This window comes from Phoenix dactylifera, chromosome 15 (assembly GCF_009389715.1).
Source record: "Phoenix dactylifera cultivar Barhee BC4 chromosome 15, palm_55x_up_171113_PBpolish2nd_filt_p, whole genome shotgun sequence".
In the NCBI taxonomy this organism is placed as follows: Eukaryota; Viridiplantae; Streptophyta; class Magnoliopsida; order Arecales; family Arecaceae; genus Phoenix; species Phoenix dactylifera.
This window is the reverse complement of record NC_052406.1, coordinates 7,118,780-7,139,103: the sequence shown is the minus strand read 5'-3', so window position 1 is coordinate 7,139,103 and position 20,324 is coordinate 7,118,780. Positions and strand designations below refer to the sequence as shown.

Genomic DNA, 20,324 nt, shown 5'->3' with positions numbered 1-20,324 from the left:
GTGCTTTACTCTTAAGAAAATAACAGTGAACTGCTTGGTGAAACAGCAAACCCAGTGATTTCGTTCAAAAGGTAGGCCAGCCTCTTAGTCATTGCTACTGTAATATTCCTACAGGTTCTCTTACAGGTTTAAATCATAAGCAAGCTCAACTTATTTCATGCCAAGCATAAAATTTACTAGCATGCACTGACCGATGTTCTGCTTATTTGGAGTATTTGCAAATACCCAGCAAACACAAAATTACTAAAATTTTAAATATCGATACGCAGCTTCACTTTGGAACTCGAAAATCTTTGCAAAACAACACACTCAGTCTTCTCAATGTAGAATTCATCAGATCACTGGAGCATATTAAACTGGCTGCTGTTCTTACATCAAAATGAACAGTTATATAACACCACCCATACAACATACATCACCTAAAAAAGCTTCAAGAGGCACCTCAGGCATGCCTGCACTCATGGAGCTTCAAAGAATATACACACAACTCCACCCTTTCAAGGTCCTTGTTTCTAGTTTTAGCAGCCAACATAACATATATAATGCAGACAGACAGTGTTAATGGCCATTTTGCTGCCGCTGTATTTCCTTTGCTAGATGGTAGGTCACAGTTTCGCATCAGATTGTTGAGCTACAAAGTGTTTGTTCCAAAAATTACTAAGCTGGTTCACGAGGACGGGCATCCCAAAGAGAACTCAGAGCGCGAAGTCGCTGGAAGTAATCACCTAAGGCAAGGAGGCCTTGTGCCGCCTGGCGGGTAGTGAGGATCTTGTACATTTGCTGCAGGGCTTGCTGCCGAAGGTTGTCTGCCTTTTTAATTAACACACATCAAGATAAGTGGCATCATCATAACATCATGCTCAGCCCCTCTATACATCACTCATAGGAGCATTCTAACTGTACAGAGTATATGATCGAACTAAAACTCTTATAGCTGAGCAGGTAACATAGATATAAGAAAACAGGTTTTATCAGCTAGAACTCTTGAGAAACAATAAAGCGAGGAGTGGCAGTTGATTGGGTCAAGCAAGGTTCTGGTTGGATCAATTTAGAAAAATATCATTTGCCAATTTGACTCATATCTGACCTGAAATTGTTGGGATTCCTCAGCCTGAACCTGCGCACAGGGGCAATTCAATCCCGATTTGGGTCATAGCAGACCCGACCCGACATTGGTTGGGATTCCTCAACTCAAAACTGCTCACAGGGCAATTCCTTGGACACAGACAGACAGCAAGAATTCAGCATACCCTGCACCAACCAATCCAACCCACCTCATCACAAACCAACCCTACCCATCCTAACCCAACCTGACTTGCCTGAAATTTATTAGGATCCTTTTTGTCAATATCTACTTGGTAAGGATATAGGATTCCCTATTCTAGTTCAGTCTTTCGGAGGAGAACTAGGAATATAAGGACAAGCTTCAGGCCAACTTTAAAAGACCAAACCTGACCACACCTGAACCAACCCTATCCAAAGAACTCCACCCTCATGGCCCAAATCAAGTCAAAAACCCTAAACTGCACCTGACGCATTTATAATTTGCATACGAAATTTGACATAAACCCAACCCAAGCTGAAAAAAAGCATAACCAAACAGGGTCCAGTCTAGTTGGGTGTTTTGCCACTCCTATGTTTAGTAAACCTAGCATTCTGAAAATTATGCCGAGCAAGCCAAAATACTACTGTAACACTAGGGCCTTACCATGATCAGGTTATGCAAAGTTGAATTAAAAAATTTGTTTTAATGCAACAGATATTGCATACTCTAATCTAAAGTATTCCAAGAAAAGCTTAAAGGTTGCAGTAGCTGAGATTAAAGCAATAGATAACTAATAAAAGCAACAAGATTTAGTGTTACAATAACCATAAGACACCCTGATCAGGTAAGACCTGGACATGTAATTTCAACTTTCAAAGTTCGTAGAGGTCATACAGCGATTAGAAAGACATTTATATAGCACTTTACTGAAAATAAAAGAAAAAGTTATTGTGCTTGGTCATAAAGATGTTCTCCGTTATGGCCATTAGCTTAAAACAAAACACCACCAAAAGGTGCTCAAGTTCTCAATAATTAAATACCACAATAACCAACTTAAAGGTGATCATTTTTATTGGCCGACAGATTACCAAAGGTTTACTTGATTCCTTTCCACCCCATCAGTATCAAAGGGACTCGGACACCGAAAAAGCCGCTACATTGTTGGACAAAGGAATTGGTTCAGATGGTAAGCAGTGTGCACAAAAGGTTCCTGAAAACTCCAGGTTCTGCCACATATTTTTTTTATCACAGTAAAACACTTCCAAAACAAGTATGTGTGAGCCTCAGTTAGAACTTTAGATCCCTCTAACTGATACTAGCCATATCCAGCCCTATTGGGATCCTTTGGTGCAACAAAGCAGAAGCAATCGCACCAATGACTATTGAGAACTTCAAAGAAATGCAAGGGAGCTTTCCCCAGAAAATTGATAAAAAAATTATATCATTTAGGTAATATAGGAATGATAAGATTATCTTTTTCAATAGTTTCGCATGGGTGAATGAGTTACTGGAGCATCCAGTTCCAGAAGGGATATTAAGGCATTGCTAGCATGCTTGTAGAACTTTGCCAGAGATTTCCACACCTACAAAATCTTCTTTTTAGCCAACAAAACTATCAAGAATGCAAAAGACAGGTTGCTCAAAGACCTCTGAATGTCAGTTTACGACAATTTATAATATAAAGGAGATAATAGAGGAGAAATGTAAGAAAGAGCCATCAATTAAACAGGGAAAACATGCAATTGCCTATAGTGAGTGGAAAAGTACTGACCTGGTTCGCAAAGCCTACAAGAGCCTCCAACTTTCCCATTGCATTTGCCATTTGTCCCATGTAATCTGCAACACCTGAGGCAACTAATGGATCAGATGTTAGAGTCTCCGCAAGAGTTTGTTGAAGTCTATCCAGTCCCTGGGAAAGAGCATCTTCAGCTTGCTGAGAAGATTGTTGCAGGTTACGGACAGCCACAAGTTGTTGCTCCGTTAGAGGGTGTAATTGTGAGGCAAGAAGCTGTAAGCCCACAAGAAAGGAAAAAAAAGTAAGGGTAATGCACTTAGAGTGCACAGAGCTGTACCCAAGGCTCCATAAAATATATCAACAAAAATTGGCATGTTCTCCACAAATAGTTTTCTCTGTTTTGAGAAAGGGAGAGAAAGTCAGAGGTTCTAAATGTGGAGTGAGGACCTGTAAACCATGAGAAGGGAAACTAGAAGTAAGGATAATGCAGTTAGAGTGCATGAGGCTGCACACAAGGCTCCATAAAGTATATCAACAAAAATTGGCATGTTCTCCGTGAAACACTTTATTCTATGTTTTGAGAGGAGGAAAGGCTCCATAAAATATACCAAAAAAAAATCGGCATGTTCTCCACAAAAACATTTTTTTCTATGTTTTGACTGGGCCAGACTCAAAAAGTAGTACACAACTGGTAAACAGTGTGGATTAACTCACACCTCAGGGGAGAACCATGAAAGAGCATATGGGGAAGAATAAAACATCTGAAGCAATAAAGGTATGAATTCCGAGCAATGATTTCGAAAGAGTCTTCTAATACAGACAGAGAATGCAGCATTTTTTTTATCAAAAAGCAAAAAATACAAGTAGCGGAATGAAGAGTTTCCACTGGAAGATATATCAGATGCCAAACACGTGCATGAGATGAATAAACCATTTACAAAATTAATAAGAAACCTCTAGAAATAATAACTTGGCATTGTCTTCGATTGTCCTCAACTTATTAAGTCACCTTTAGAAGTTCTGAAGGCCGAAATCCCCCGATCCAAAGGAAAAACCGTTCTACATCTGTTTTCCACATGCCAGACATTAGATAGAAGACATCGGAGTTTGCAGCAATTGCTTTTATACGGAAAAGATTATCATAATGGCTCATTCCACTCTCTACAAGCATGTGGAGTTCTATATCAGAGACATTTGCTTGTAAAGCAGCTTTTAGTTCACAAGTTTGTCGATTCTGTTCGTCAACCCAATGCACATATTGAATTTCAAAAGCAGCAACACCTGCAAGGTGCATTGGTAGCATAAGTTGCTAATATTAGATTGTTCGTATTTGATAGTACTCAGCAGACGACAGAATTGGAATAAGCATTGCTAACATTAAAAGCATTAAGATTCGAAACTTGTCCTTAAGTTATTATTAGCCAAGTTACATAGAGGGGGGAAAATTCTGCATCTTTCATTTTCTGAATGAAAGCAGGTTAGGCTCTGCCTCTCTCTCTCTCTCTTCTCATTAAAAAATAAAAAATAAAATAAAAATAAAAACATTTAGGGGGGAACTCAAAATTCCTTTACAAAGATGCTATGTGCACAAGGTAAACAACAAAAGATTCTGTATTTTACTTCCAAAGTTTTCTATGTCAATAATGCTGATACCTATTGCAAATACAGAGTTATATGGGTCAAAGTTGAAACTGGACCTTTATGTATTACGTATTGAAATTAGTTAAAAGGTGAATTAATCCTCCCGTTCATTGTAGCAGATGCTTTCAGTTTGGAAGGATAAACTGACATGCATATTAGTTTGGTAAATGAAAAGTGAGATCACATGTACTTGAAACAGATGCTTCTAAGCCAGCAATATCCTTATAAAGAATAAAATTCTTTTAAGTGACCATGTTTAATTCCCCACCTTGCATAAGTACCCATTTTCCATTGTGTAGTAATTTTATGTATTAAACCTTATAGTTTCACAATAACATCATATTTGGGATTTTAAGATATCAACAACAACCAGGAACAATAAGATTTGAGTAGTTTAAATCTGATATTTTACAAAGTTGGACTCAACTAATGCTTAAATCAGACATGAAGAATGGGCCTGTTGTTCTTTTAAATGCATTGGTTTCAATCACAAAACAATAACATAATAGTTACTACTTCATCCAAAGTTAATAAGGCTATTATAAACAAAAAAAAGGACAAAATGAAATGGATAAGACTTTTTTACCTGAATTAACAGTTCCTGCTAATCCAAGAGTTGCATCTCCTAAATGTCGACCTATGTACACACCCTGCAGCTCAGCAGTAACACTCAATTAGCTGACAAATGAAAATATAAGATGTTACACTTGTTTGTACAAGAACTGGTACTCCAAGTACCTGCTGTTTAGCCCGCTCAAGCTCCTGCTCTAGCTGGGCCAGTTTTAGACGACTTGATTCTAGCTGCTGAACATAAGCCTATGAAAGACACAAATGGATCAATATAGCAGTCTATCCCTGTTCATTCTTTACCAAATTTGAAGCTTTTCCTGCACTATAAAGATACCTTCTTCCTTAGACGACTCTTCCTAGCAGCCTCTCGATTCTGCGCAAGACGTCTTACTACCTACATATAGTCATTTAGTAGACCTTTAGAACTGCCATCTCATCAAAGCATTCTGCATGCCAAAGACTATATAGATATGTATTCACTGCCTCAGATGCTACATATAGCAAATGGTTGAGACTCGAGGAGCACAACATATGCTTATCATTTAAATATGGAACTGTCAATTATTTTTTTCAATAAGAACATGAATTCATTAAATTAGGTTGAATGGAAACAAATTTTAGTCATCTTGGGACCAAGATAGAATTAAAAAAAAATTAACTCTTTTAGCCATTGTTTTTGACTAAATTGCTTTCCAGAAACCTTGCATCACTTTCATTATTCTAAATATTAATCCTGTTGAGCAACCAAACCCCGTTGCAATCCCATCAAACACCATTGCATCAAGTACCTAATATCAAAAACCGACCTAACTCCAAATTAATGTCAAAAATTAGTTTATATATGTGAAATAAAAGATGTAAAGGGATTTAACTCAAGCTTTAGTGTAGATCTATTGCAACTAAAAGTTTACCTTCTCCATAAGTTTTATAAGACTTGCCAGTACTCTCCTATTGATCTTTGATGTAAAATTTCCATCATCAATGCCTTTTTAACCCAGTGCACACTAAATTAATTCCCTTGTGTTGGTACTCCATGACAGGCCTCCAAGGAAGGATGCATCCCTTATTTCCCATTTTTCAATAAATTGTCAAGCTCAATACTAGTCTTGGTGGTTTGCTGCTAAATTAGTTCTTGAAGTGCCTTTTAATCACTCTAACTGTAGCTTCATAGTTTGTCAAACAAGTTTGATGTCATGTATACTGGCAAACAAATCCAAATAATCATATTTAATTACAGTAGATCTATGCCTATTTGGTGCTTTCTGTATGTAGAACTTATCATCCCAGTTTCTGCATTGGTCTTTTTGTGTCTTTACATTGGTTTGTACTATGTATGATTTCCCCATTTCAACATATGTTCCCAATAAAATGTATGTGCAACTAATACATATCTAGAATATAATTGATTTGCAAAAATAAATAAAATAAAATAAAAACATTATACAATTAACAATTCCTAATAATGATCAAAGAATCACAGCAAGAGTTGTTCTAAATATCCACGCAATGCCCCTTGGATGTCCCAATTGCAACAACTTTCAGGTAGTAATTAGGCCTGTCAAAATCTATAATCTTTGCTCTAATAACTTTGGTTAATGAGATATAACTTGTGCCAGAGCATGTCGCTTTGATATGATTAGAAGGCAGCTATAGATAAAGGGATTCTCTCAAAACACCAGATGTTTAAATCAACAAAAAAAAAATTGTAGACTTTTAGGTAGAAGTGCACAGAAGACGATCATAATTAAACCAGATATTTCTTCTGAAAGAGGGGAAAAAATAAACCTTATTAAGTCCGTAATATTTACCTTATCCGCAGGCATGTTTGCCTCTTGATCATATCTTGCCTCTTGATCATATCTTTTTGATGGTCCTAGGCTCTCATGAGGAATATCTTCTAACTACAAAAGCATTATGAAATAACTATGAATGTGAGACAAACAGAAGAAGAATGGTGCAATCACCTATAACACTAACAAAACAAAAAAAGCTGCTTCACCATATCCCCACCCTATTGTCCAGTTTGGTATCTGCTTCCACAATTGTAGATGCACCTGTATTTTGACTGCTGTCAGCTTTAAAGGAGTTGCCCCACATCCTAATTTGGTGGTTTGGTCGATATACAGCCATCCTTCTAGTTCTAGAGGTTGCAAAATGAGCTGATGTAGAACTCATACTATTTGGACTGACAGAAGAAAAATGAAAAAAAAAAAATTATTACTTTACTTGCAATGGAGAACAGCTACAAGCCTACAACTATGCAAAAAGGAATTAAGGAAGTAGAAAGTATAACAAAGAGGGAACAATAACATACTGATGTCAGAGGAGAGTACATTCATATAAAAATTTCAGTCGTGCTACTAGAGTCGCAAACCATTTAAAAGATTTACGTGAAAGCAATAGAGATTTCTTGTTGTTCAATATGAGCTGCAATTTGTGGGAGCATGTAACCAAGAGATTCAGTTCATACATCATGGTGATCAAATCAAAAGAAACTCTTCAACTTCACATTCTTCATATTTCCCCTTTTGGTCTCAATCTGAGCTGTAACAAACAAATCCCAGGGACAGATCATGGGAAGCTTCCATATTCCCTTGATAGTAGATGCACTTCAGAAAAAATAGTATGGAAGCAAAATCATGATTTTTTTTTCTTTAATTGATAGTGTTAACGTATGTTCCAGGTCAAATTGGAAATGTGTAAGAATGCAGATCTGAAGGCCATTTCATGTGTCCAACAGAATAAATAAAGATCACATACCTTTAACCATAGACCCCTTATTTTCATATGATGAATACATTAGAACTATACATACTAACACAAGGAAACAACGAATCAAAGAGAGTCTACCAGCATGATGTCTTCAGAGTGCAGAGACATTCTAGAAGCATGCAATTGTTTTATATTGTATATATATTGATAAAGAGAAGATTTATTCATAAATTGCTATCTTATCAATGAATGTCTTTTTGCACTAAAAATGTAATGTCCGTCGACTAAGCTATCACTACCACTGAAAAGGAATTTAATAATGTTCCCTCAGTCCATCATGTGGTGCTGTTCATGCCTTTACAACTTCTAGTTCCTAGTGATATCAGGGGAAATCTTAGTTGCATGTCGGCTCAAATCATAATAAAACAAGTAGCCATGGCATCAGAAGACCAAGTGGGAGAACTTTTTCATTCTCAGACACTGCTAGTGATGCAATTGGAAGGTCAATTATAATCCATAAAAAGAAGAAACAACTAGTTAGAACCATTCGAAACTCCTTCTGGGGTCCACCGCAAGATGTCTTCCAGTAAAAAGAAAATCTCGAAATTGATCAATGAATGTTAGGGGCAACAATGACAGTCCCAATCAAGGAATGACTACTCATATTAGGCAACCAGTGTGGGATATTTTCCTATTTAATTCAAGTCCAAGTTCATGCAAAAACTGCCAGCTCTACTACTCTTGTCCTGGAAATTGGAATTACAAATACAAAGTACATGCAATTTAGGCGAACCTGGAAATACACTGTTAATTTGTAAAAGATGCTTATCCATAAACTGTCACAGAATTCTCTTCAAAAAGTTCAATCCAATTTATGACAAGATGCATAGAAGAGTGTAACGCAAGTTGAGAAGAAACTACCCCTGAAAGCACTTTTTGGAGAAATTATCAACTCCTGTTTCCTATGCCTCATTTGACTCTCTCAACTCCATCAGCATAAAAAGTAGCAGCTGCATTTTACTTCTTCAAATATTTGCAGCCATTATTCCTTCAAAAAAATTACTTGCAGCCATTATTGTCTCCCAGCTGTGACAGTTGGACAATTTTCTCAACCCAAAGAGCTCTAATCTTAGCTAATTCAATTATGATTTGAAAATCCTTTTTTAGCTCAACCTTTTTCCCGAATGTGAAGAAACCATCTTCTATTGTCAAAATTTGAACTTGATAGATGATTTTCCACTTACTCTTTTATCCAATATTTTCCTTAAAAAGTTTTAGCCAGCTTCTAACGCTCACCTGTTTCTTTTTACAAAATTCACCATGTTAGATATTTTGGTTGTGCATTCTAAACTATCAACCAACCTCAAGAAGCAAGAACTGATGTCCTATCATTTCAAGCACAACCCAACAAAGATGAAAACATATCAACCAAATTAGGTCCATCCCATGCCCGAGTTTTCATCTCCACTTCAGCTAATGAGCTACTAACCATGCATAACCCATAAGTTCTCCATTCTTTGCCCTCGAAACCAAGCATACGACAGCAGTGCCAAATCCATCTTGGAGCAAAGAAAATCACGAAAAGCGTGACTTTCATCTCCTTCTTCTGCAACAAATGAAATGATTCTTTTTGGAAGATTTGGCCATTCTTCCTGAAATATTGGCATAAGAAAGATCTCTACAGAATGCCAGAATTTCTTCTCAAAAAGCTCCACACTCCTCATAGCACGGCCAAGCACAATAAAACTACAGAAAACTTACCTACCGCATCGGATGTACAACTGTCTCGGGTCCTTCTCTACAATCAACGTGTGAAAAAGAGATTAGACAATTTCAGCTGCTAGTTCCTTGTACATCCTTCTATAGTCGCTCCAGAAGGGCAAATCAACGACTTGACGACAAAGAATCCAATTGCTTTCTGAAGCGAATAGCAGTTATCAAACACAAAGATCTCAGCTTTAATTAATTCCATGACTGAAAGAGGAAAGAAAGAAGCACAGGGACAACAATCTACTGGCAACACGAATCTCCGCTTGACTAACTATAAGCCCAAACCTCAAGAAAGAGAATCCGATCCCCTCCATCAAATTTAACTCCAAACTAAAATAAAACATCATTAGATTCACTATACCACCCAACGAAATCCAGGGAAGAAAGGAAAGGCTCCCTCCATATAAATTTTTTTTTTTATTCCCAGATAAATCATAAAAATGGGAAAACAACATTTCTGTGATAAAATGAAAGACTTTTAGATTCCTAATGAGCTGAAAACACAGTGATGCACATCAGCCAACTCATTTTTTTGAAAAAAAAAAAAAATCCGGGAAGAGAAGGGAAGCATTCGAACCTCGAGTTCACATGGACAGCTCTCGCCGCAAGCAAAACGAACAAACCTTAAACCCTGGCCTCCGAAGCCCTGGGGATTCCATCGTCTCCCTTCTTTCTCCCCGATGGTCGCTTCCGAGAGAGAAATAAGAGGAAGAGGCCGCGAAAATTACAAAGCCGAAGTGGAAATTCCGGAAATCAAGTTCCCCCACTCTCTTTCCCCTGTCTCGTCTTTCGTTTATTTCTCTATTATTTTATTTGCTCTATTAGTTTATATTTTGAAACTCTTCCCCGCCGCTACCGTCAACGGTTAAACTCAGTGACGACTCCGCTAGCGAACGCGGGAAAGGACAGAAAAAAGAAAGAAAAAAAAGAAGAAGAAGAAGACGACAAAAGCGTGGGTGCACGTTAGCCGCCATCACTGCACGTGACGTCGGCAATCGTCGCTCAAGGTGCGGTAGAGTCTAGTCACCGCAATCGTCAACTTACCTCCAAAACATGTTGACCTCTGCTGTACGCCGTAGATGCGGGCCGCTAGTTACATAGTATCTGTCGCTTTCGGCTTTCTATTTCCAGCTGTATTTCTCATCCCCTTAGCTGGCTCCAGAGACTTATCGAATTTATGGATGATTGGAGGTAGGAATCCAATCACTTGAAGCAACATAACATAGAAAAAGCAAACTCATAGCCATAGATCTAGGCCCTGCCTAAAATAGTTCTAATATTTTTTTTTAAATAAATAATTCATATAATACTAGTATGGATATGTCTAAGATTTTTTTTACATGAATACTTTATTAAATATTAAATTTTACATGAATACACTTTCAAAATTAATATTTACATGTATAACCTCGTAAAACACTTGTTTTACTATTCTACCTTTTTTTAATTTTTGTTTTTGCATATGTACCTATACTATCTAATGATGTTAAAAAATTAGCAGTTTCAAATTAAAATGACTAAAATACTCTTAATAGGTAGATATGCAAATAGATCATGATCCCGATAGCAGGAAAGAAGACAGGAATAATAATATAATTTTAAAATTTTATTTTATTTTTAATTAATATAAATTTGATTTTTCTTAACATCGTTAGAATAACCGTTGTATTAAGGGTATATGTATAATAACAGAGTTTTACGATGGTATACATGCAAATATTAATTTTGGAAGGGTATCATGCAAAATCCGATATTTAGAAGGATATCCATGCAAAAAATCTATATGCCTAATAAAGCCAGAAAACAACAAATTTCAGAGTGTTCTAGGCAACTCTTCTTCTCCGACCCATAGGATGTCTGCAAAGTGACTGGCCATATATGAAGCTACCCGGTCCGCAGCTTCGTTTGCTTCTCGAAAAATATGCTTGACATGAAAGGCCATACCATTACCCATCATATTCAAATATCTCGAATCAAAGGGTGGCTCCCTCCATCACCACTAAAGCTACTCTAGATTAGATTATTTAGTTAGATCATCCTATCAAAAAATCATCTTTATTTGCAAAACATCTTACATGTGTTGATTTTTATTTTTTTATAGATATTTTTTATGATTTGGTATAAAGTTAATATTTTATTTTTTTTTAATAAAGAGATGCTTGTATATAACCTAATGAAAGTAACAATGTTGCATTGGTGCTCTGTTTTCACTTAAACTAAGTCTGTAAGAGAACCTAATCTAGCATGACTTGTTAATAACTAATTTAACTAGTTAAGCAACATATTCGATCTTAATTGACCTAATACATTTGAGTCCCACCTAGCAACCATCACGATTAAACTGATCTAAGGTTAATACATGCTTTGGTTCGTAAGTGTTTCCATGAATTGGCTAATCTAATCTAATTCGAACTCCAGACTATTATAAATCATGCCGAGTCCCGAATTAGAACATAAAAGGCTTTATTCACCACCCGTGCTTATATTTTCTGTGATGTAGGGTGATTGATGTGGACTTCCACGATTAGAACGGACATGATGGATTATGATAAAGATTAAACTATGTTATCTTGGGAGGGGGGTGATGGTGACGTCAATGAACACGTCATGAATGACATTAAGTGCCAAACACGTGTGCAACAACCGGTTCACGGGGTGATTCGTGCCACGTTGCGTGGGTGCCGGGCGCAATTCGAGCTGGGACCCGTATTGGTGGGCGGAGACTATTGGAACAGTGGTCGGAGTGGTTTCGTTGCGTGCCATCGTCCAACTCGGTGCAGCCTTTTTCGTGGTGATGACGGAGATGATTTGATGTGGCTAAGAAAAGGTGAGATTAATGGTAGTTAGTGCTGGCTTCATCAACCACTAGGTAACATTCACACGTGTGATTGATATGCTTCGCCCTTCCTTACGTACATGTGGGACCCCGTCTCATAAAGGGCAAATGATCTTGTGGTTCGTGTTGTGTTGAGAGAGAGAGAGAGAGAGAGAGAGAGAGTATCTCTTTAGTTGATGCATGGTTTAGGTAAGTATATGAGTATTTGGAACAAGTTCTTGTGATAGCATATGCTACCACGCAAGTTACAAAGGCACCTCTTTTTGTTTAATGCATCACCTTTGTGATTCTCAAGGTAGATTTTGACCTGGTTATGAGGTTAAATTTTGCATGATTATAGTGGTGCAGTCTGAACATTTGTCATTATAACGAAAAAAAAAAGTTATCGATGATGCATAGTGATCAGGAAACGAAAAAGAAAACAATTTGATTTGTGGTGATTCTTATAGACGAAATATGACCGCAAAATATTCGCGATGTGAGATGGAGTGACTATCTGATTCCTATTATCTTAAAACATAATGTGAATCATCAACAAACTTTAATGGGATTTATCCCGAGTTATTTTGATTTCTCTTCTAAGAGATGTTAAAAGGTGATAATTTAAGAATGATATTTATTTGAGTAAAAAAAAAAAATCTGAAAATATTTCTCCGAAATCACAAGCAATATCTGATATACATTAAACATAATTAAGATGGAACAAAGCTATCCTTAAATTATTATAATTCAAAAGAGATCCGGCTCTGTAAAGGAGAAAAGATGCTTACCTTGTCTTGAGGTGATGAAAGTTGTCTTCAAGATAACTAAGATAAAGCTCCATGATATCAGATCAAAGACTACCCCTGCGACCATCACATGCTCTATGATATGAATATGATATTGAGATTAATTTCTTGATTTGTTTTCTTAATTTATCATTACTTGTAAATACTGAAACGAAGAGAACAAGTAGCTTCATGATTATTGAAGATGAATTTGAGAATCAACATGCATTCAAAAAAAAATATTATTAAACATGCTAGATAAATGTGTGGTGTGTGTATATATATATATATATATATAGCTGGTGATTAATAGATAAAGCAAATAATCTGGGCATGTCCTATTTAAGAATCAACATGCATTCAAGAAAAAATATTGTTAAACATGCTAATAAATGTGTGGCCTATATATATAGCTGGAGATTAATCAATAAAGCAAATAATCTTGGCACATCTTACTTGGAAGGGCTATCATTATTCTGCACGAGGTAAAGGAGAAAGAGAAAGGGATCGTTTCTGCAGTAATAGAAATAATTTGTTGCCAATGCTTTTATTACTTTGAGTGTAACTGAGAAGGAATTTGATTGTGTTTGCACAGTAGCAGCAACGGACACAAGTATAGAGCAACAAAATTTATGCTTAAACTGGCTCCCTTACTAGCCAAGTAAATAATTGAAAGATTGATCATTGGTATTCTAGATATACAATGTATCTAGCCGAAAAACATAATAAACATGGGTGAGGTGGTATCTTATCGGAGGAACAATAGAAGGTTGCTATGATGACCCAGTCAAGGCCCAGTCCGCTTGACTGGGCTGACCCGACCTTTGGCCCAGAGCATGTTTCCAAAAACATATATCTCTTGATCTTGCATAATTATCCAAGAACTGTCCAGCGAATAGCTAATATGAGACTAAACACACGCCTGTATGAGTTATCACATACTCCTCCTATTTAAATCTTGGTATCCTCGTTGGGCTAAGAATCCAAATCTATTCAAATCCAATCACAAACACCATGATCAGCTCATGGTCAGCTCAAATATACTCGTCCTACAGAGTCTTCTAATCCATATAGATCATGAACCGGAACCGCTATGATATTATTTGTAACAACCTAAGACCTCACCTAAAAAGGCTAGTTAGAAGATATTTTTTAGATTTTTTAATCCTGTATGAGTACCTAAGATCTATCTAGTGAATAATCGATGTGGACTAGATATACACCTTCACTGGTCATCATATACTCTTTTTGTTTAAGTTCTGACGTCCTTGCCAGGTTAAGGATCAAAATCTATACAAATCTAGTCACAAACACCACGATCAGCTCGTGATTTATCCTAAAGATGTGCGACCGTGTTGCTTTTCGGACCCAGGTGTTGGGTTCGGGGCCTGGGCATGACGTTTTCTATTTCTAAAAACTCAAGGATATCCCAACCTCTATCTTTCATTCCAAGTCCAAGCTGTTGTGTCCAATCGTCCAGCACTTGCATCATTGTTTTTGCCTTGATGAATACAATTTTTTTTTTAAAAAAAGAAAACAGTAGTGAATGCACTTAAAAATGAAGCAACCACGGCTGTCTTCCATAAATGAATCAGTAAAGTGGTGACTTAGGTAAGGTTATTGACTTGCCGTTTAAGCCTTCATCTTATAATAAGTACCTTATAGTACTTTCATCATTTCCCATCCCGAAAATTCTTGTGTTGATTATCAGTTCCTATGATCTCCAAACATTTCCATCACATAAACCATCAATTCCTTATCAGACATAAAGAGAGAGAGAGAGAGAGAGAGAGAGAGAGAGAGATTTATCTGCTCATTATAGCTTCTTTACTTCAAGAAAAATGAAATCCATTATTTGCATATGAATTTTAAAAGCCTGCAAAAAAAAAAAAAAAGACTATCTGAATGTTGGGTAAAACAGGGCTTATTTTAGTTCTCTAAACTTGTTATTTCAATGTGTTAAAGCCAAAGTTGTTATTCAAAAGCTATAATGTAAATGAGAATGCCTCATGGATCGGTTTCAAAGATATTAGTTTAAAAGATATTATAGATGCTCTAGGGGTGGCAATTTAGGTCCCTAATATTGCCCAATCCTAATGTGGCGGGTTTTATCCAACATGCAGCAAATCTAGGACAAGTACAGATAATGTAGAACCTGCCTCAAACCCAACTAGAACATATATAACTCTTCATAAATGCCATCTCCATCCTTTACTCTGGTCGCTCCACTCACCAGGAAAATCAAACATATGAAACGTTATATGACATGAGGCTTATTTTTTTTATTTTTTTAGTTGATTAGTTTTCTTAGTTTAAGAGACATTTTATTTCTTAAAGAACAATATTTTTGTTTGTTATACTTCTATTTTTGTTGAAAATTTAGTTTGTTATGTTCTATATCTTCAATTCTTGTTTTGTTTAAAATTATGCGAAATACTAAGATTTATTTTTATATTCTTTTTATTTAGAATTTTTAATGCAAATATCCTCTTAAATATTAGAATTTGAGTAAATACTCTTCCAAAATTGATATTTGCATATATACTTTTATAAAAACACTTATTTTGTATGTATTCTCTTTCTCTTTTTTTTTTTTTGTTGTATATGTACCCATGCCATCGGATGCCTTTAAGAAATTAGTGGTTTAAAATTGAAATTGCTAATTTCAATCATGTCAACTTTAAACCATCAATTTCTTAACGGTGTTAGATGGTATGGATATATGTGCAAAAAAAAGAAGAAGAATATACATGCAAAATAAGTGTTTTATAAGAGTGTACATGTAAATATCAATTTTGGGATGATATTCACATAAATTTCAATATTTAGAAGGGTATATACTCAAAAAAATAGTTGTTAGGTACAAGGTAGGTGGTGGGGTTAAAACCTCCCTGTAATATATAATACACACATGCATACATACATATATATATATATATATATAGATAGATAGATAAATAGATAAATAGAGAGAGAAATAAAAATAGAGAAAGAATCCAGGTTTATTACCGTGCTATTTGTCTGCCTTGATTTGGATCTGGAGATTTGACCGGACATGAGAGGAGAGGAAGAGAGCTCCACTTAAGAGATACTAAGGAGAGAGGGGAAGAAAGCACCAAGGCATGCCAAACTAATTAAGTCGATAACTTTATAAGGCCTAAGAGGGTTAGCCTCTGCTTTGGACAAAGCAAACACTAAAAAGGTGCTTCCTCGACAAAATTACCAAACTTAAGAAAGCGACATTGTTGTCATTATGGCTTTGGCAATGGCTGTAAAGTAATGAGGTATTCATTTGGCTACGTAAGTTCTCATTTTAAGATTCAATTGCTGTTGGTGGGATCTGCACTAATTGACTACAATAACCTAACCTACTCTGCTAAGGAATTATAATGCTTTTCCTTATGCACATTTAATTCTATGCTAATTATTCGAGGAATTGAGCTATATTGTCTGGTATAATAATATCAGATGCCAATTGCTTTATACTTGAAATATATTCATGGTGCCCAATTTTCTAGTGAAATAATCTCCGAAATAATCCACTCAGACAAGAGAGTGGCATATGACCTACTCACAAGTGCAGATGCTTCTTACCTACAAGTGTATGTAGATTTAGCATGACCTGTTACTTTGTTTATGATGAATGTTGATCTTCAAACAAATAAGACCAAAGTTTGGATACCTGCAGAACTTTTGTTTTAGTAGCAATTAGCTTGCTGCCTTTACTAGATGCGCGGCACATGTATCTCAATCAATCCTGATATACAGGCACTAGTCCATCACCTTAACATGAGTAGGTAATGAAAAAGAAAGAAAGGTGTTACGGATTAATAAGCATCATGTTTTAAATTTAACCAGATATTTCTTAGAAGATTAAGCAAGAAAAGATGCTCGAAACTAGATGCATCACAGTAGACTTTGGAGACTCTCAACAATTTCTTTTGCAGAAAGAAACCCATAAGCTTTTCATTTAGATTCCATGACGCAGAGAGCATTAGATCCATGGTCTGATGGACCTCTTGGGAAACTTTCCAGATAGGTCCCACTCGCATGATCTATAAAGCTTCAAGCTATGCTTCTCCCCACCTCTTTACCTTCTACATGATAGAATCCTTTTGTCTTCATCTTCTTTTGGGCACCACCCTTCCCTACTCTTCATCAATTGAGTAAGAAAGAAGTGTTGATGCGTTGGTCTTTGCTTTAATATAAATGATGAAAGAACATAGCCTTTAGAAGGCCACACAAACTGGCCCCAAAAAGGATAAGGTTAAACGATCATAACCTTATTGTATGACAAACCATATAAAATTATTAGCATATTCGTGTGAGGGGTCTTATGTTAATTATTACGAGGACTCGTTCATGCATGTAATTACCTCTACATCGGTTGTACATTGGAGATATCTTAAATACTTATACACAACTAAAAAATCTAAATAATACTTTCAAGCTATTCTTTTTTGTAGATAAGATCGTGCATTATACATCTGGAGGACACTATGGGATAAGGGAAACCAAATTGTGGTGCTCTCTTTGGTTGATTGAATCCTTGGAAGAGTGCCTTTGGTGGCTAAATGTGCACTTCTTATCACATATTTGTCGGAGTGGCTAAGGTTCTTGCGTGAGTGATGCTTGACCTCTGCTTTTATGCTGACGAATCAGATACAGAAATAAGAGGTGCCGATTTGGACTTGAAGTTAGAATGATGATAGATGTATGTTTATCACCAGAAATTAGGTAACACATAGGTTTCAAATATGACACAGACATTTTGGACTAAATCTTAAGAAATGAATTAACTTGACATATTGTAAACAGATCATAGAAATAATGAAAAATAAACGTTTGAAATTAAAACCTAGTTTGCCAGAGAAGCAAAGGTAGATTTTATCACAAAATGATATCAATTTAACTTTCCTATGTATGTTTTTAGTTACCAAAGAAAAGCAATTCATCGATAATGATTAGAATCAAAGACTATTAATGTTCTGAAAAATTTAAGGAGACGTAGGAAGAACCATGTCAAAATTGTCAGAAATCTGATAAATATAGGCTTAGTTGCAAGCTAGTTACGTAGCATGAACCATCACAAAGGAGGTCTTTTCTGATTAAAAAAATCACAAAGATGGGTTATACCCATGCTTCAACAGGGAGTAGGTTCTCTATTTGAACCTTGAGAGTTCGACATGGATATTTTTTCGACGATATCTATGAATTGATTGGTTGTTTGCATGCCGTTATTTTACAAGAAACAATTTCCTAGTAGTATCCCATGTCTTTGCCAAGAAGACACTGAAAACTGTGAATTTATTGGGTCTTTTTTGCTAATTTTACTATAGAAAAGCCACATATAAGTAAAAATAGTGAACATGAGTACATTACTCATGCTAATCATTGATATTTGTTTATAATATCATCACCATTGGAGCTAATGCAAGCATTGTTGTTCCGTGTGAAACACAAACCAATTTTAAAGTTGTAATCATCCAAAAGGATGACACCGTTCTGATAATTAAGAATAATAAATGCTGGATAGTATGTAGAGCTCTTTCACTAGGGTCCCATCGGTTTGGTGTTTGATGATGCATGATTTCCACAAGAGAAGATAAGATGATAAGTTTGCTTTATTAAAGAAAAATAGATTAGCTAAACTATTAGGCTAGAAAAAATTATATCCTACATGGTATGCACTGTGACCGTGCACGCTGCCAACCACAACCGCTTGTTCCTATAGTGATTTATAGAGATGAGCGTTTGATGAATAGGATCCACAAAAAACGAACGGCTGTAATTGGTAACAGGTATGACTACATGATGCACGTCGTGTAGAATATAACTTCTCAAAGTATAGAGTGTGTGTGTGTGTGTGTGTGTGTGTGAGAGAGAGAGAGAGAGAGAGAGAGAGAGAGAGAGAGAGAGGGGTTTTGCTCCTCCAATGCCCAAGAATAATTGGGGCATTGTGGCTGAAGGATTTTGTTAGGTTTTTCCTGGTAAGCTTCCATGTTATCCCATCCATTGTAACCAGCCCCTTTGGGGTACAATTAAATAATCCATTAATCAGACAATTGGTTTTCTTAAACAAATCTGATAGGCCACAAAAAGTGGCTCCAACCAACAAGAGTAAATAATGGCTCATAGAGACTTTTCAGACCCAAACTGTACCCCACTAGCTATTGCATGTCTTTGTCTCCAGAGCCATGCAAGCCACAATTAATGGCAGTTCTTCTTCTTTAGCCTTCTGAGTGCCCTGCGAAGTGCACTACAAGTTGGCAAACCTTTCAAAATTCTCATGAGTGTGGACCAGAAGTGAAAGTTTGATGTGAAGCATAGAATCCTTCAAATATGAGATCAGTTCCTGAAATGAAGTGATGGAATGCTGTGGGTATCTGAAATTTATTTTAACAGCGGGCTCTTACGAATAATTCAAAGCAAAATGCTCTCTCCTGCGATTCAAACAGCATGGAATTCTTCCCTCAAAATATAAAAGATCATAGAACTATTATCTTGTTTTGTAAGAACTGCATCAAATCCTCCCTTAAGTTTCACTTTTCCATTGAAAAGCTGGCATGGGGACGTTGCGACGCAGTATGAAGTGGGATAGTGATAGAATGGCCTTGATGAGACTTGTGAGGCTACACTACACAGTGTTTAATTGCATCTTTCTGGATAACTAACCACGATTCTATCACAATCAAAACCAAAACTATCTCACTAGACCAGTGGCTCCTGAAAATGATTTTAGGCTTTGATTAGGTTGATAAAACTATCTTTATCTCTTATCTCTGGATGCCAAAATGCCAGTTATTTTTATTTATTTTTTTGTCAGGGGCACAAGTGGGGATATACCTGGACTAATTCAGAGCTGACCCACTAGAATTTGATTCATTTAGACTTAATTTGTAGATCAAATACTAAGGTCTGCGCCGGCTAAAAATTTGAACCTGACCATGACCTGGAGTTTGAGCCTATAAGTAGGGTTAAGTCATTGAGCTGGTCCTCATGGCTCTTATGAGTTGGGTGTGTCTGAGTTCTGATCAACCAAAGCTGACCCTATGATATGGGCCGGGCCTGTGCCCAAGACATCCGAAATTTCGATAAGTGAGGTCCAACAACAAGGCCCAAACAACATGGAACATAACCTTGTAGGCATCTCTTGTAGTCTTGTACCATTTTATGGTCCTGTTGAAACAAATGGATGGTCTGCCCTATGCAAACATCTAAGTTAATTACAACCCCCTCTTCCCCCAC

General features: G+C 36.4%; 1 protein-coding gene across 4 annotated transcripts; it reads right to left on the bottom strand.

Moving 5' to 3' along the window:
• Nucleotides 1-315: 315 nt before the first annotated feature.
• LOC103717774 (transcription factor TGA4-like) lies at nucleotides 316-16,184 on the bottom strand. 4 transcript variants are annotated; one of them, XM_039134295.1, is made up of 10 exons: nucleotides 16,086-16,184; nucleotides 13,080-13,154; nucleotides 7,002-7,176; nucleotides 6,800-6,892; nucleotides 5,326-5,385; nucleotides 5,160-5,237; nucleotides 5,008-5,071; nucleotides 3,790-4,061; nucleotides 2,817-3,053; nucleotides 316-806 (listed from the first exon to the last, which is right to left on the bottom strand). In XM_039134295.1, exons 2-10 carry the CDS (start codon nucleotides 13,130-13,132, stop codon nucleotides 726-728), a joined length of 1,113 nt encoding a protein of 370 aa, XP_038990223.1. In that variant the 5' UTR covers nucleotides 13,133-13,154; nucleotides 16,086-16,184; the 3' UTR covers nucleotides 316-725. The 4 variants fall into 4 exon arrangements, with proteins under 4 accessions (XP_038990223.1, XP_038990221.1, XP_008804505.2 ...); XM_039134293.1 differs by having other exon boundaries at nucleotides 316-810; nucleotides 16,086-16,182; XM_008806283.4 differs by lacking the exons at nucleotides 13,080-13,154; nucleotides 16,086-16,184 and adding an exon at nucleotides 10,051-10,302 and having other exon boundaries at nucleotides 316-810.
• Between the last annotated feature and the right edge of the window lie 4,140 nt (nucleotides 16,185-20,324).

Bases quoted from the DNA above. Each gene is read 5' to 3' on its own strand.
- LOC103717774 (XM_039134293.1), bottom strand. From the start codon at position 13,132: ATGGAGCTTTATCTTAGTTATCTTGAAGACAACTTTCATCACCTCAAG. The intron at 7,177-13,079 runs GTAAGCATCTTT...TTCTTCTGTCAG, and splicing joins TTTCATCACCTCAAGACAAG to TCCAAATAGTATGAGTTCTA. The intron at 6,893-7,001 runs GTGGGGATATGG...ATGCTTTTGTAG, and splicing joins ATACCAAACTGGACAATAGG to TTAGAAGATATTCCTCATGA.